The sequence below is a fragment of the Lasioglossum baleicum genome, chromosome 10, assembly GCF_051020765.1.
Source record: "Lasioglossum baleicum chromosome 10, iyLasBale1, whole genome shotgun sequence".
In the NCBI taxonomy this organism is placed as follows: Eukaryota; Metazoa; Arthropoda; class Insecta; order Hymenoptera; family Halictidae; genus Lasioglossum; species Lasioglossum baleicum.
This window is the reverse complement of record NC_134938.1, coordinates 2332484-2350638: the sequence shown is the minus strand read 5'-3', so window position 1 is coordinate 2350638 and position 18155 is coordinate 2332484. Positions and strand designations below refer to the sequence as shown.

The window sequence follows — 18155 nt, the reverse complement described above, 5'->3', positions numbered from 1 at the left end:
GACAGACAATTGATCAATGTTTGAATCGAGACTTTTGAGGTTACGTGTAGGAGCGTCGACTATATACTTAACTACAGTACCATTTGTTTTTTTCCGAGAAGGACGTGTTTGTAATGCGCTTTCCGGGAAACGCTTAACCTCCGGTTTGCATGCTTTATCGCACGTTTCACTGCGATCGAAATTCTCGCGGCAACTTTGGAAACGGCTGCAGAAGTTCGTTCGGTCGTACGTCTTATCATAGCCTGTTTTTCTTTGGCGGATGGTAAACATTACGCAAAAACGAATGTTTCGGCGCGCGGTACGTCTGTATCATGCGAGATAACGTATCGTAATATGTAATATACATAGTTTTCCTCGGTACGCAATTCACAGGCTACGAAAGATTTTACTTGCTTCTGCGGAATAAATCGGTACTTATTTGTTTTCTGAACACTTGGTTTACTTTAGAAACTAAATACAATGTTATTTCTTCCCGTAATGATCTATTAATAGAGGAGAAATCATGTATTGGCATCTTGAGTTTTTAAAATTTTTCAACAATTTTTGAATTTCATCTACTTAATTTTGCTGTAAATGCATAAAGATACGCAGTCTAGTAATGGCAATAAAATTAGTAAAATGTTGTAAATTCTTTGGATATACATATATTATTTCGAGAAACGAATAAAGATTTGGATAGACACGTTCTTGTTATTTTTAGACAATATGTAATATAATCGTGTTTAGTGCTTCGTAAGCCTAAACATACATAACTTTATAACGAAGTATGTAGTCACTTCTTTCTTTTTCTTTACGAAGTTGTGATAAAACTAGTCAAATGACTTTTTTAGATTAATTGCCGAAAGTAATGTAGACTGCGGATCTTTATGCAAAATACATAAAAATGTACTGCGTTGATACATAGTGAGATGCACGAGTCGAATAAAAATTGATTTCATCCGTTAATTATATCGTTGCATTAAAAACAGCACTACAATATTCTTAAATGTTCATAATCTTGTACCGTTTCATATTTCACCCAGTCAATTTCTTCATAAATGCATAAAAATCCGCAGTCTATTTTATATACTAATCGGTAACAGCTTTAGGTTGCCAATGGGGTTGTCTTCATTAGGTTTCGTTTAACATTTAGAGTTAAATATGAATTTGTACAATACATACTTGTATATGATTTGTACAACAACTCGGCAACGATAACAAAAATTGGTTATTCGATTTCTACAAATAGGGGGAGAGATAATACGTTAGTCACAGATTTTTTTTACGAATTACTGCGAATTTCGCAAACTGAATATTTTTTATTTACGCTTCGAGAGTGATTGCCTCTCCTGTATGGTTAGATAACAGTTGTGCAGTTTCTGTGTTTTGAGCATTATCTCTTGATACGAATTTATAGTCTCCGGGGAAGTCTACGCTGAATAACGTATTATGTGTTACGTACGTGTTTTACTCACTTCATTGCAAAAACTGGCGAAGACGTTATGATTATGATTCGCAGAAGAAACAACTCCGATATTACGGAACAGGGGAAATTGACGCGATGAGCGTAAAAAATTACTTATCCTTATCATTCATGTTAGTTTGTTTTTTCGTACAGATTGTGTTATTTTCGTAATTATATTGTAGAATGTTCGTCACTCATCTATACGTTTCTACGTAAATAATTAATCACTGGAATGCACGAATTTTACCAGTCCAAAACGTAATTAATAGACAGCGGATTTTATGCATTTATGGCAAGAAATGAATAGGCGTAATTTGAAAGAGTAAATTCATTGAAAAATTTAGAAAATACTTTTATATTATTTTCATGAAAATAATTTTCTTTTCCCCTCTATGATATTTTTGGGGATAAAGACGTTTTAATCACTGTAACTGTAAAGAAAATAGTACGGCAAAACACAAGTACATACATATATTAATCATGTACATACATATGTACTCACACGTGTATCTCTGTGTATCTCTAACGCACGTTTAAAACTAGGACCTCTAATTTGAATAATATTCACTTTACAAGGAAAACGGAATGCAAATAATTTTGAATGTTCCTTTCTTGACCTCCTCTCAACCTACCGAGACATCCGCTCTCGCAATAACATTTTTTTTATTCGAAGATGTTGCCAACCAGCAACAGGTTTCGTGACAGCGCGCGTAAAAGAGAACGTCGAAACGTCCTTGGTTTCTCTGAATCGACATTGTCTCCACGTACCTGTGCAAGTTGGGTTCAGTGCAAACGTACTTGTAGCAAGTGTAATTAGCGTTGCAATTAGCCGGTTAGAATCGTAACAAATTTATCGTTTCAGAATATGTACTGTATAATAGAACAGGTATCAAAATAATTTATTTATGTCGTGGTAACCAATTATTCACTGATTATGCAATCAACTAAGTGAATGTTCTGTTTTCATAATAAACAACTAATATCAATAAAGAATGTAATACATTTCGAAGTTGATGTTAAACAGGCATTCGCAAATACATATTTGTGCAATTCTTATAACGTATACAAAAAGATAACAAATTATAGTTTTAGCAGGATGGCTCTGAACTTCTCTCTCTAAAAAAAAAAATCCAAATCGCATGTTCCAATATTGAAAAACTTATCGTATTGTGTTAAAAGTGTCCGAATAAAATGCGGATCACTGTAGCTTGTTAATAATTTTGTCCTAAACGAAGGAATTCATCTAGGAATAGTTTAGAAAATTTTCGTGCGTACAGATCGAGCTTCGCACTGCGAGTATTACAGGAAAATCGAATTGGTTTCAAGAAAACTACGTAAATCGGATTCTTAACACAGACTGGCATTCTTAACTACCATAATCGTGCATTCAATCGTTGTTTGCGATTGAGCCTACAATTAGACGTTCCTTCCATGCTTGTACCATGACAGTGAACATTTTTACCGCATTGTTTATCTTTGTATTTCTTCTTACGAGCATTGTCAAGAAGAATACGACTCCTTTGTACGAAACCGTGACAATTGTAATATGAACAGTTTTTCCGAAATCGAAAATTTAACGTTCAAACAAACACTGTTTGGCGCCTCTGTATACAATTAGATCAGCCTTGAATAAATATGATAAGTTCAAGTGCCCCTCCCGTGTGCTCAAGATATTTTTATCTCGGCCATATCTTCAAAATCATTAAGTGGCTCACACCTAATTTTGTACTGTGTTTTTAATTCCACTAAGGAACAAAGTCGATCATTTCCGAATTATTTCTTTATAAAGAACTATACGAATACGCGATTCATTAGATTTCTCATTGCACAACTCTGGGAAACGTAAATGTAAAGGAGCCTTTGCGGGAGATTATTGAAATATTTCTAATCGCGTGACTATTACTTTTTTCTTCGCAATAACGACCAACAGCACTTTAAAAAAGAATTATGTCTGCGCGACCATCGAAGATCACTTATTAGTTTGTAGCAGAAGTGTCCGTCTCGCACATTTGGCGAACAAATGTTCCGAGAACGGGACTTTTTAAATTACAACCGGGGACGTAAAAATCCTCGCCTCGGGGATTAGGACTCGAGAAGTGTTTTATTACTAACGGCTGCTTTACACGTGCACTTCCAGGGTTTCTACCTCCGAAATTGCCATCTCCTCGTCCGTTTCAATAAACTCTTTGTCACGCGTTACCGGATGGGCCTTACTTGCGATGCGCGGTCTGTCTTTGTTTTTCGTCAACGCGGCTTGCCGAAGAGGTTACTTATCTCCCTTCCACCATCAATTTTCACCGTTTTCTTCGACCAGCGTGGGCGGCGATTGCCTTTCAAAATTGTCACTGCCTTCCAGAAAATAGCTGTTGCTCATTGGTCAATTACAGTCACACCCCTTTGGACGACTGAGCTTAAATACCGGTGTTCGGCAAGCGCGCGCCAGATTAGCAAGATTTTCCAAAGTAGCGATTAGCTAAAGATACCGAAGTCGTACACTTCTCTGACGGCACTGAATTTACAGTTCAGATCATACGGATTTTCTAGACAAGAATACTCTTGTGATATTCAAATCGCGCTAAGTCTCACCTATATTATACAGTCCACTAAGTTCACATACTTCAATAAAGTTTGTCATCACTCGTGTTTTATACAAGTTAATCCTGATGATCAAAACATTTCACAAGTTACCCATCCCGAACAAGTCTCGCATCACCACTCGGCGCGATCAATTATTTATGCATTACCTAGTAAATTAATCCTTTTAACATCACAAAACGGTTCAGGCCATTTGGTGCAATTTTAAAAGAGTTACTCGTTTTTAAACGGTGTACGAATACTTTTCACATTGATTCGTATCATTTGCACTTTACCCTGATCTACAAAATGTATTTTTTTAATTTTCGATATACGCCCCCAATAAAAAAGTTGTAAACAACAGTGTCTAGTATTATCTCTGTAGTTCCGACCAATTGCAATTTTTTAAAAGACTTTTTCACGTCTTGCAGTGAACTAATTAGTCTAACTTCTCAAAAGATATCCAAGTCCTATGATTTGATATTAAAAAAGTTGTCGTCCTTTTAAAAGTGTCCAGATATGTATTACATATGGTTCACTGTAGCTAAAGTTTTTCATTAAGATTTTTTTTGAAAAGAATATACAACAATAATAACAAGCTCCGAGGTGAACGAAATTGAACTATGTGAGAGCGTAGATGAAATTGAGATTTCTGAATCTGAAAGCGACGAATGTGGAAGTCAGTTAAGTCTGTTAATGTTGCACAAGTAAATGAAGACTGATAATATTGTATAACCAAATTGGTTTTCGATCTAAATGGACCAAACTGGTACGTTATACATTCAAGTTTTGATTCAGGAATCCTCCTCTAGGTCGATAAAATTCCACAAACGATACTATAAGCCATCCGCGAATAAAGCGACTTGTTTTAATCAGTCCTGCTTGACACGTTATCTCATCAGAAATCTAATATACCTATTAACAGATATTCAGTATACATTAGATCGTATCAGGTGAAGATTGGTTCGGAGTTACGTTTCTATATTTGTTTTAAATATCATTTGTCTAGACATGTAATCCCATCAGTTCACAACTAAAAATCGTAATAAGCGAATTCGATAAGTATGTATTGCTATAACAGTCCATAAATTACAATAGACATTATAAAGTTATACATATGTATAAAACTCTGTCGCGAACGGATTCAAAAGCAAAAGGTCCTTCACTTCCCACTTGTCGATATGAAAACTCGGTGGAATTTTTGCAACCGATAATAATTGGTAGGCTGCGGATTTTTATGCAACATAAAAAAACCTTTATTGTAAGATACAGGAGCTATGTATGTAGACATCTCGGTGTCTTTTATCAATAATTTTAGTCTTTCGTTTCGCTCTTAATCTAGCAATTTTGATTATAAACGCATCAAATCCGCAGTCTAATAATTAGATAATGATTATTCAAAAAAGATTAACGTCGAATAGAAAACGAATGTGTTCATTAGAAAAAAAATTATATATGAATTCCCCTTGATATCTTTTCGTAGGAATCGCGTATTTTCCTCCGTATGACCTGTCGCAAGCATTCGGAAGAGTTCAATGACCCCAATTAGCGGAGATTATGTTCGTTTAACAGAATGAAACAGTACATAGCACTGAAAATCACTTTTGTAATCTCGTTTCTGAATACATAATGTTCAAATACATCAAACGTTAAAAAATAAAGTTAGTATTTTTTTTGTACAAAGAAACATGTAATTAATAGGAAGTATTTTATTTACTCATAGTATATGTATGTTTATTTCCATTCTAGTCGGCAAAAGTAATTTGATCTTATTTTCATCCTCGTAAAAAGAACCTATACGTATATGCATGGCTTCTAAAATTGTTTAAACATGCTAAAATATAAAATTCGACTGTTCGATTCAATTCACATTGAAAAATAAGAGTCTGATGCTAACCACGCCACATGATAAACCGGACCTCTTGCAAAAATCATCGATAGGTTATCGGAACGCGCAATAAGTCGACATTTGTTGAACGGGTGTAATCATACGCAAGAAGAAGTATTCACTGTCCAATAAATTTTACCAGTTTATTGCATTTGCATAACAAATAGGCTACCTTATAAATTTGTATGCGTTGTGCACTAATCCGAAAGTCGTTTCTCAGCCTTGGTTTTTTGAAACATCTAATTTTGGTAAAATGTGAAACTTTTGAGAACACAGTACTGGCTCAATTGTAAAAATGTAAAAACTGTATTTTAATCTTTAAAATAGATTGCAAACTGTTCGAGAAAGTTGACGTATTAGAGGCGTCTGGATCTGTTTTTGAAACATTTCGTAAATGTGTTTCATCGTTAAAAATTGTTTACCGTTTATCGAAACGCAAAATGGTTGTTGGGCAGTGCAGCCTGTTTGTCTGGCATTCGAGTAATCGTGTCTGCTCGAAGACCGAACGGTTTTCATTGTTTTCATTTCACGTTCGACCTACGCGAAAGCATGCTCTCGGAAATGTGCGTACTTCTTCGGCAAATATGCGTGTAGGTCGTTAGCCCGGATCTACGTCGCGCAGGAAAGAATTGCATACGGCGTGCAGTGTACAGGATTCGATACGTGACGAGCATCTCACCGTCGTGGATCACATTTTTCTCATTCTTTTGTTCACCCGTGAAGGAAATTCTCGATCTTCGGTTCAACTATTTTGTAACGTGTAATGTACAGTGTACAGTAATGTCTCGATACAGAGTGCAGTGCATAATTAGACTGCAGACCGTTGTGCAGAATACAAGTTTTCAGAACTCGGATGTACTGTATGAGATTAAAACACTCAAAACAACGGTTGTTTACACGATGCATAGGGAAATAAAAAGAAACTTGTCTTGTCTTTTTAATAAAAATATGAAACCCCCAGCATTACGTACATTAAAGTGAAGAAGGGGGTGTTCATTACTGTGGCAGAAAAAATAGCCCATTATTCGAAAGGGGATACTCGATATCGTCAAAAAAATCATAAAGTTCACTAATATTTGTTATAAATATGTACATGAGACACTCCCCCCCCTCGAGTGAGCATTACCGTACAACGCACCGCTATTTCTGATTCACGTATTCCTCATTGACTCGCGTAAATGATCCCGACTGAACACTGAACTTTCATTGATACGTGCGAATGCTTCTTTTTCAGCGGGCGAGTTCGTGCTGGAGTTAGCAAAATGAGAGGTGAATGGTGGATCATCGTGGCACTTATCGTCGTCACGTGCAACGGTGAGGATGTCCGATGTCCTGAACAGTATTGCAGCTGCTATCCAAGTCACAACAGTGGTACCGAGATACGATGCCCAACAGAAAGCGACTCGAACTTCGTCATAAACGTTGTACCCACCAGGTATATTCAGGTGAGTACGCGTGACTCATCGATACTCTCTGAAGAGTATCTGCGGAGTCACGGGAAATAAGAAGAAAAATTACAAGCCCATCGATAGAATCATCGAAATTATATCAATATTATCATATCAATTTATATATTTACAAAAAAAAACAAAAACAAATGAAAATACCTATTTATTTCATTGACCACCGGTTAAAATGACCGGTTCCAGATTTTTCATTTTACAATTATTGAAATCAATAGAAATGATATGTATGTCTCGTAGACTGTGTGTGTGCCTCGTGTTACCAGAACTTTCACTTTCCTTTACGTAACGTGCTAATTGCAAGTAACGGAAAGCGTGACCGCAGTCGGTACTACGATGAAAAGAAGATACATAAATTGTTATTTCAGATACAATGTAAAAGCTCTGCGGATTGGTCAGACTTCCGCGCCTCCAATTTGTTCCCTGCCCGGAGAGTAGAGTCCATCTTCTTCAAAATGTGCAAATTACCGATGGACAGAAGCCTCGCGGATATCGCGCGGCAACTCGGCGCGGAGTCGGTCAGCAGATTAATATTTCAATCGTACGGCAACGAGGGTGTGAATCTGACGAAAAAACACCTCGAGGGATTCCCAAAATTGGAACGATTGATTCTGTCGTCGAACAATGTCAACAAACTCGGCAACGATTTATTCGCGGACAAACCGGAGCTGACGTGGCTCGACCTGCGAGCAAACAATGTTCTCCTACGGTTGGACACCTTTCAGAACTCTAGTAATCTGACGGTGCTCGAGTTGGGCCAGAATCATATAACTAGCATCGAACCGGGTGTGTTCGACAAATTGACGAAATTGACTTTGCTCAATCTATGGCAGAATCGACTGACGAAGATCGAGCCGGGCACGTTCGACAAGTTGACTTCTCTGATGTCGTTGGATATCAACTCGAACGAGTTGACCACTTTGCCCGAGGAGGTCTTTTTCAATCTTACCAACCTGCAGGTTGTGAACTTGTCCGGGAACAACTTTACGTCGTTGCCGGCCAAGATCTTCCAACGCAACAGGAAATTAGACATCGTGACCATGTATGGAAACAAACGGAACATGACGACCCTCCCGGGGGGATTGTTCGCGAATCTAACTAAATTGACGGTGGTACAGCTCAGAAGCAACGGTTTAGTCACCCTCCCAGAAGATTTGTTTCGGGGTTCCGTCTCGATAAACACTATCGAGTTGGAAAGAAATTATCTCGTGTCTCTTCCGAAGGATATATTCAAAGGACTGCACAGTTTGTCGGTACTGAAACTCTATCTCAACGAATTAACATCGCTGCCCGATGGAATTTTCTCGGACACGCAGGCCTTGACTGAAATCGATCTATCAGAGAATCATTTTACTTCAATATCCAGGTAAAAATTCATTAAATGAAATACTTCATCCCTTCCTTTAGGCACTATTTACACATTCCCGAACATAAAAGGAGACATCCATAAAGAATATCCATGTTTTTCTCATACTTTACACATATGCTAAGTTTCAGTGTAATCAGCAACTTTGAATTGACGTTTGTTAGTTGCAATTATGTGCATAACATGTTTTCTTAAGAGACTGTTTAAATCGTTACAGGAACTTATTTCAAGACTTACTATCGCTGAGCATATTGGATATGTCAAAAAATCAGTTACAAACGATACATCATGCAAGCTTCAAATCATTGGAGAAACTAAAAATTGCAAGATTTTCTAACAACCTGCTCACGTTGAATAGTTCATTGTCTCTGTACCGTGACGAAATTTGGAACATATCACCGTTCCATCATTGCGCTTCCTTAGAAGAATTGTACCTTGCTAAGAATAATATTTCTGAGATATTTACTGATTGGACTGTCAGCAGCGTGAAATTAAAAAAATTGGATTTAAGTTACAATCGGATACCTCACATTTCGGTAAGTATACATATCAATCTTGGGCATTGTCCAAATACATACATTATTTCAGAAATAATAGTTGAAATAATGTTACCATCTTATTTGGCTACGCGTTACTTGAAATAATCACGTATCATTTCGTTAGAACAGAACATTATTTCAAATGATCACTTTTTATCGTATTTCAAATAAAACGTGCCCAACCCTGATACATACATAGTAATCGGATCTGTAACATACTAAAACGTCGAAATTTTCTATGAAACATTTCAGGCCGAAGATCTGCAATTCACATCGAATGAAATTCAAGTGGACCTAAGGTACAACAATATAACTCACATCTACCTCAACACTGCGGAACGTTTAATGACGTTCCAAAAAGACATGCGTCCTGTAGTGATACTAGTGGAAGACAATCCAATAGCTTGCGACTGTGATTTGTTTGATTTTCTTCGATATTTAGAGGGGAACATGCACCCCTATGTTCAAAACTATTTTCATATCATACCAGGAAACTTAAAGTGCCAAAGTCCAGAATGGTCGATGAACATATCTGTGAGCCATCTGAAATCCACATCCTTGAAATGCATAGTGACGAGCCCGTGTCCAACAGGTTGCACTTGTTGGGCGAAACCATTCGACAAAGCTTGCTTGATCGATTGTTCTTACGGGAACTTGACGAGTATTCCACGCAACATTCAATGTATACCTGACTATCAACTTGAATTAAATTTAGAGGGTAACAAGTTAACTCGACTAGTACCCCTAACTGATCTTGGCTTGAGCAATGTATCGATATCAAAGCTGCTTTTGTCAGGTACGAATATCTCGAATGTACCCTTGGATGTATTGCCATCTGACGTTGAGGTGAGTGATACAAGTGTTTCCCCTTTTTATATTATTATTAGGGGTGGGCGGGTACCCGGAAATTTGGAATCATTATTGGATTGAATAGTAATTACTTCATTACACAAAGGAGAAAGAGTTGAAAAATTGTGTTTCCTTCATAGAAATTAAAAATAAAATAGTCTTTATACAATGCGATGCACTGTTCTCTTTTCTTGATATAGATTTTTTAAATTTCTGAAAGAGTACTTATGAGATTGAGGAACTACCTGACCCGCGCCATATAATTTTTGGGTACCCACCCACCCCTTGACAAGTTACACATCTTTTTACACATCTTTAATTATATTACAATTTCGATTTTTACATAATGATTGTCGAATTAATTTGAATACAACATTCAATCTAAAAATACAAATCTATTCGACATGATATGATAAACAATCAACATGTAATACTATAATACTGCTAATACATCTAAATGATCAATATACTGCCAAAACTGAATTAATCATTTAAATCTAGATGTGTATCAGCAGTATTACAGTATTATTGATTGTTTATCGTATCATCGAACATATGTAGATTTGTATTTTTAGCTTGAATGTTGTATTCAAATTAATTGGACGTTCTTTATGCTGCCAAGACAGCCGCGTCAGCGATATACTGATATTACCGGCAATATTGACGGTCAAATATCAAAGTACAGTGACTCCCGTTAATATTCGGATGGTCTTACAAAAAAAAAACGGTATCTTATAATATACACAAACATTTCAGGTTCTAGAACTGCACAACAACAACATTAGCAAGCTGGATTTGGACGTTCTAGAATTCATGAGTAATTCTACCAAGTTGAGCAGAATCACGCTTCACGAGAATCCGTGGACATGCGACTGCGATACCAGAGATGTTTTGAACTTCATGCAAACGGAAGTCCCTAGAATTTCGGAATCTTCGCTGATCACGTGCAAGAATAAAAAGATTCCGATGGTAAAAATGACGGCGACCGATTTCTGTTCCGCTGAAACCGCTATGATCGTAGGAATCAGTTTATCCGTAGCAGTGATCGGATTGTTGATCGGTATGTTGGCAGCCTTATACTACCGGTACCAAGAAGAGATTAAAGTATGGCTGTACGCGCATCAACTCTGCCTATGGTTCGTAACCGAAGACGAATTGGACAAGGACAAGTTATACGACGCTTTTATAAGTTATTCCCATAAAGACGAAGAGTTTGTTATAAACGAGTTGGTGTCCAAGTTGGAAAGCGGTCCCAAACCGTTCAAACTGTGCATACATTTCAGAGACTGGTTAGCAGGAGAGTGGATACCGAATCAAATAGCTCGGTCTGTTGATGATTCGAGGAGAACGATAGTCGTATTGTCGCCAAACTTCTTGGAAAGCGTATGGGGACGAATGGAATTTAGGGCCGCCCACAGACAGGCTCTCAGCGAAGGTCGAGCAAGAGTCATTCTAGTCCTGTACGGCGAGATCGGTGCCATTGATAATTTAGACTCGGAACTGAAAGCCTATTTGAGCATGAACACCTACGTAAAGTGGGGCGATCCTTGGTTCTGGGACAAACTGCGATACGCTCTACCACACCCGCCAGAGTTGACCAGAAGGGCGATTAGGAACAAAATTTTCGAGAAACATCAACCCACTATACAAATTAACGGTGACAAAAAGGAACTCATTTACCCGAACAACGAACCGGTAACACCACCTGCGGTCAGCACTCCTCCAGTCGATACCATTAAAGTCTTCAAATGCGACAACATCAACGAAGTTGAAAAAGATACCGTTGAAAAGCTAAATATATCAAATAGCAATGGAATCCTTCCGTCTGAACAATTAATACTGAATAATTCAACTAATAAGGTACAATGTACCACTGTGTAGAGTGTAGAGTATAAGAGACATATACATATCGTATAAGGACTGATGCAAACTGTTGAGATCGAATTTATTTAAATCCTAAAAATGTTATTTTACACTACTTCTCTTTTATTAGGTATCGTAGTATTTTTTAAAACGAGCAACATTTAAGTAGAATAACTTCTCGATATAGTTCCACAGTATCTCTAATTATTTCAACATATTAGTCTTTATTAATTAGTCTTTACGGAAATATGTATGTACTCGTACATTGTTTAAATAATTTCAATCTCGAAGTTATATTATATAGATTTTCTGAGTGAGTGAGTATCTATTAATGCTTATTGGTATGTAGTGCAATGCCAAATATTTCTTGTTATATTTATTTTACGAAACGACTCATTTTCCGTATATGTTTCCGGAATTTATCGAATTACATAGTTTGTAAGTAACAGAGACGAACGGTAAAGTCAATTAATACATAAAAATTCCAGACATTTAGGTGTATAAAAGCTCATTGTAAATAGCTAGTTTTTGTAATTTTATATGCATTTTTCAGTTAAGACGGTGTCGTCACTATTTTTTACTCGCGAAGTCATCGGTATAGATTTTACAATAAGGATAACGCTGAAGCGAATGTAGACGGATGTAAAAAAGCTTTGCTAGATGAAGGGCCATTGCAAAATTCATTTCATATTGCCATTTGACCTACACGTGTATGTATACTACTCGGAAACAGATTTTACTGTTATGAGTTTGTAAGTTCATTGCTCAATTCTATGAGCACATTTTTATTCAACAATGTAACTCGGTCATGCGTGCATCAACAGCATATTGTAATTATATCGATCATTATTCGGTAACGTTGACTAGAAAGCTGAATAAAGAATCTCATTGTGAATTGTTAATTTTGCATTCAATACTTTTAACGTTTTAACACGTTCCGTGCAGACCCGTTTTTGCTCGACAACTAAACAAACTTGTGCGTTTTGTTCTGTACTGCAGTTTTTATAATGCCTCATTCTTTTGGTGGAAATATATTCTACTGTGTTAAACTTGTTACAAAATACATGTTTTTAGCGCATTAAATAAATATGTCAGCGTGTAAATAACACCGGTGGTACACGTGGCACGGAACGTGTTAACTGTATTGTATTTTACTGTCAAGATTAGTTTATTATAAAGTTAACGTTAACCAGGTGGATATCCTGCGGAATATTGTGAAAATCATTAGAGACACATGTACTTACTTAATATTAGAAATCGCGGTTTTGAACGTGTACTAAAATACACGTGTGTATAACGAGCCATACAAGGTAATGTCTTACCATATGCGAGAAAGATGTCATATTGCTAGCAAAATGTGACGTCCATCCAAATACAATGAAAACAAAATATCAGGTAACTTATTTCAATTTTAAAAACTTACCCATAACGGCGTTGGTTCTCCAATTCCCATAGACTCGACACATTTAAATCTCACTCCAGATGTATAGGAAGCTAATATGTGGAACGTAAAGGTAATCATTTCAGTTTCTTGCTACTAACAGTAGAGGAGCTAATTTATTGTATCCGTTACTTACTATTTGCACACTTATCGCCATTCGAATATTGTAGTTTTATTATATCTCTGCCATAATCGAAAATTACATTGGCCAATGATCCATAACCATTGCTGCCTTGGCACACAGCAGAACCATTGCAAAACGTTGGTCCTCCGCATATATTTATGCTATAATCTTTCCCTTGTTTGTTTTTTACCTACGGTTCCAATTTTTAATCATTTCTTTAGCGACGTCAATTGGCACGTTTAACACTTTCACATCCGGGCCATTAGGATGAAGATTAAGTGGACACCGTTTGAAAACTGATAACTAGACTGTGGATGTTTACGCATTTATGGCTTATGAAAACTTTCAAAAAATGCTATAATATAAAATTTGATAGAATTTAGGAATTTTACAATGGTTGATCCCACGAAAAATAGAATTTTATTCCATTCCACAATTGCATAAACATCCGTAGTCTATACAATACCAATGCAGACTGTAGTATTTACTCTATTTAAACATGATTTTACGTAATAATAAATTCTCCGACGCGGAAGTGTTAACATTGCCGTATATTTAGCCACACAGTAATGTAATTTTCTTAACGTGGGCTGTTCGTAATTGTTCATGCTAGACTTTTTAGGATCAACGTTATAATATCAAATTACACGTGGCAATGAGTATATCGGTAAACTTACACGATATATTGGTTGGTTTTTATATAACGGGGATAGATCGCATTCATGTGAACGGTGATCTTTTATAATGCAAGGGGAAGTCCAGGTTCCCATTGCAGCACCACATGTTATACTTGTTTTCCATTCGAAAATATAAGTACAATCTTTATAATCCTTAAACTCGGGAACTCCCTGGAGAAGAACAACAGAGTAATTTCAATTAGCTGCTATGCTATATCGTAACTCTTTCATAAAATTTCCGTATTCTCACCTTATCGCTATAAACGTTACATGGGAACGTAAAATTTGAAGAAATTGATTTAGTTGGGTCTTCAGGACAGGTTGATCCACCTACATAACGTAACACTGTATCACGATTTGCATCCAATACAGGACTTTCTTTTGGCAATCCTAAACTCTGACAATGAATAAACAAAATTTTATCTGACAATTATTGCACAAGTTTTCGTAAATCAAAAGTATTACAATAATTTTTGTTTAAGATATAGAAAACATTAGTTAGAAAACCTTATCGATATTCAATGTATTTAAACGATATCCCTCCTGACACGATACAACTGTTATTTGAATTGTTTTTCTCCGACACGAACAATATCGGAGATACTTGCGATAGTAATAACTAATGATACATCCTGTATCTACTTACAACTTCATCTATATACTCCTTGTTTGAATTTAAAGTAGCCTTGCAGACTGCACTGCCATGTGCGCATGTTAAACTTGGTTCAGGCACTAATGGTCTGCATATATTTATATGAAACTCTGTTTTGTTTACTCTTACGACATAGTTGCTACTAGATTTGATCAATGAACTTAAATTCATCTCGTCATCGTCCGTTGCAACACACTTTATCTATAAAATAATGAACTCTATTATTCAAGTATTTTGTTTTCATGAAAAATGTACTGATATAAAATGTGTTAGCGATAGATGACCCTTTTCTCACAAACTAGATCAGTGTTCCAATGTATAATTAATTGGCAGGGCTTCTGTTCCATTACAAACGGTTCCTTGGAAACTCCTTCTGCTCCGCACACAAATGCAATAATCGTATAGCTACGTTGTCCATTTTCACAAAGATCTCCGTTCGTATAATTTAAATACGGCCCACCCTCCTGCCATATTAAATTTGTATTGTACTGACCCATAGATGTGCGATTTTTCATAGAACATATTCCTATATGTAAGAACATAATTATGAATATTGAATTACTGTTAATGTAATTTATCAATGTCTACATAATCAATTTATTGAATAACCTGTTTCTGGTGTACATGTCATATTTGCAGGTGATTTACATACTCCGAATTGATATTTCATGCCATTTTGTGCTGTGGCATAATATTCTTCCTTCATTAACGATTGTAGATTGTACCTATAATATCAATTGTTATTAGGCTCCAATTAGAGATGTGCAAAAATCCGATAATCAGGATGGATCGAGACTAGGGCTGTTACTTTCCTTCGAAGGTCCAAGATATTGAAGCTTCGATTTCAGAAACTTTGAAGGTGATGAGAATCGAAGTTTCGAATTTCGAACCTACGAATTTCGAAACTCCGCATAATAAATTATTAAAAGCAATTTGATTTTTCTATATCTCATTTTTTCTGAGATTTTTTTCATTTTTTCTTTGATCTACGAGAAATTTTGTTTAAAACCCAGTGTAAATAAAAGTTACTATAGAAATGTTTCGGTTAAGCTTACGTGAAATTTGTAAGGGGATTAGTCACTGTACATCTGCCAGCAGTTATCGCACTGCGACTACCTAAAGATTCTATGCTACAGGCAGCGGCTGTTTTCCATATTATTTGATAGTGACATTCTTCGCTTCCTCCTATGTATTCTGGACTCGTTCCCTAATGTGTGCAAACAACATATTTATAAGGGATGTAAAAGTCTTCAAATGTATCGAATCATTTAGAGTCTCATAGCATACCTCTATAGCTTCCAAATCGCATATAAATGAAATAGTGGTTTGAATGTGCGGTGTTGGAATATTATGTCTACATACATCTCCGTTCAGATATCTAATTTTTAATTTTCCATCTTCGAAAAATGGTGCTTGTCCTACATCTCCCAAATTCATGTATCTGAAATAATACTACGATAAGTTAATATTACAAAGCGTATGTAAAATTTATATATTTTTTTAAAGAATAGTACTCGTACTCAATTTTCGAAGAATTTTGCTGCAAGCAGGCTGCTGACTTTAGACACAAGGCTCCGTATTCATATATCACAGTATGACAAACATTTAATATGATTTTCGGTGAGTTTACATCACCCATATGAATAACATAATTTGAGGAATATTTTGTTAGCGGAGATAGGTCATAGTGCGATCCGTTATTTGTTACTGTACATTTTTGTTTGGTCCGTGGACTACAAGCATGTGCACTCCTCCAGGATAAATGATACTCGCAAACATTTCCCTGAAATTATTGGTAATGCATAATACATTATAGAAATATGGAATCTTACACTATGCTTTACCTTAACGCTAAACCTAGCAACCATCAAAAGTAACTGATGTGTGTGTATAGTAGTATAAAAATAACAAGATTAAATTTATTTATAGTTTGTGCGATTGTTACTGGAATATTGTACATACTGGAGTCACACAAAAAAGATATTCAATAAATTCCCATGGAAACACCTTTACAATTTCAATAATTGTCAAATAAAAAATCTAAAATCATTTGAACCCTTGTGGTAGGTTTAGCGTTAAAATGCAGCAGTTATAATTGGATAATAATAAAAATATCAAGTTCAATACATTTGTATATACATACATTAGATGATAATGTAGGAATAGAATTATTTTCAACTTCATAATCACACTTCATACTAATAGTTACTCTATATCTATCTGTTTGTGTACAATTAGTGCCTCTAAATTTAAATAATATCTTTCCATTGCCTACTTCTACTGCTGGAGGTGATTTTCCTAAAACAGTAATACACAATCGCATTAACAAACAGACACTGATATTGTCTGATATTTTAAGAAATATGAGAATGCAAACCTATTCCTATTTCTTGTTTGTCTTTTATCAAACAAATTCCGTATCCGTCTGTTCCATTGCATTTTTGTTTTAACGGAGTACATAACTGTATTCTCAAAGTTTCATTTAAATGGTCGATAGGTAGAGTAATATCTTTCGTAGGATTCGAAAGACTAGTGAAATTATATTTGAAAACTTTTAGAACAGGTTCTTGAATTATACAAAAGGAGCTGTCAACCGTGGATGTGTCCTGCTTAAAAAATAGATAACAATTACGTGTCTTTCTGCATGAACACATTTGGCTTTGTGAATTTATAAGCTCTACTTTCTAATAGATTATGTGATTGTCACGCAAGTACAAAAATCATTTGTACAAAGAGAAAGAGGAAACAAATTTCAACTATTTACATATAGATTATATGCGATTATCACACAAGTGCAAAAATGATTTGTACAAAGAGAAAGAGGAAACAAATTTCAACTACAAATTATGCGATTATCGCACAAGTACAAAAATCATTTGTGTAAAGAAAGAGGAAACAAATTTCATCTATACATACGAATTATATACGTACAGCAAATACAGCAATTACTGCAAACCAATAAAGAGATATCGAAACGATTAACTTGCACATTTCTTTTCGTTATCTGACTGTGGATTAATCACATTGTAAATATTTATGGTAGTTTCAAGCATAACAATATCCGTTCGTTTTGGGATGTAGAAAACAAACGATCATTCAACAATAATGTTAAGATAAAGATTGAAGCAGCTTTATTAACATAGGTTTAAATTGTATTTCGTTTCCTTCAAGATATGCTTTGAATAAATGACAGTTAAAAAATAACAGTAGCAGCTGAAAACTTCACTGGTTCAGAATAAGAAGTATTTACGGTATTTACGTAGAACAGCGCCGTC

At 35.7% G+C, this 18155-nt stretch overlaps 2 protein-coding genes across 3 annotated transcripts in view; one reads left to right on the top strand and one right to left on the bottom strand.

The window, feature by feature from the left end:
* Positions 1 to 12881, top strand: part of Tl (toll like receptor) — a 14929-nt gene extending 2048 nt beyond the window's left edge. Inside the window, exons 2-6 of the mRNA XM_076431974.1 lie at positions 7141 to 7351; positions 7738 to 8735; positions 8953 to 9271; positions 9527 to 10120; positions 10880 to 12881. Coding sequence (XP_076288089.1) covers positions 7169 to 7351; positions 7738 to 8735; positions 8953 to 9271; positions 9527 to 10120; positions 10880 to 12004 — 3219 coding nt within the window. The 5' untranslated portion in view covers positions 7141 to 7168 and the 3' untranslated portion in view covers positions 12005 to 12881. The remainder of the gene's footprint in view (positions 1 to 7140; positions 7352 to 7737; positions 8736 to 8952; positions 9272 to 9526; positions 10121 to 10879) is intronic.
* Positions 1 to 18155, bottom strand: part of Lerp (lysosomal enzyme receptor protein) — a 26539-nt gene extending 8384 nt beyond the window's left edge. Inside the window, exons 1-13 of one of the 2 annotated variants that reach the window (XM_076431993.1) lie at positions 17812 to 18155; positions 17258 to 17486; positions 17024 to 17178; positions 16401 to 16663; positions 16168 to 16321; positions 15936 to 16087; positions 15490 to 15605; positions 15165 to 15406; positions 14875 to 15081; positions 14479 to 14625; positions 14229 to 14399; positions 13564 to 13741; positions 13410 to 13480 (exon numbers count right to left, since the gene is read on the bottom strand). In XM_076431993.1, the coding sequence (XP_076288108.1) occupies positions 13410 to 13480; positions 13564 to 13741; positions 14229 to 14399; positions 14479 to 14625; positions 14875 to 15081; positions 15165 to 15406; positions 15490 to 15605; positions 15936 to 16087; positions 16168 to 16321; positions 16401 to 16663; positions 17024 to 17178; positions 17258 to 17486; positions 17812 to 17871 (2145 nt within the window). In that variant the 5' untranslated portion in view covers positions 17872 to 18155. Of the gene's footprint in view, positions 1 to 13409; positions 13481 to 13563; positions 13742 to 14228; positions 14400 to 14478; positions 14626 to 14874; positions 15082 to 15164; positions 15407 to 15489; positions 15606 to 15935; positions 16088 to 16167; positions 16322 to 16400; positions 16664 to 17023; positions 17179 to 17257; positions 17487 to 17796 lie in introns of both variants that reach the window. The other variant, XM_076431994.1, reaches the window with a different exon arrangement.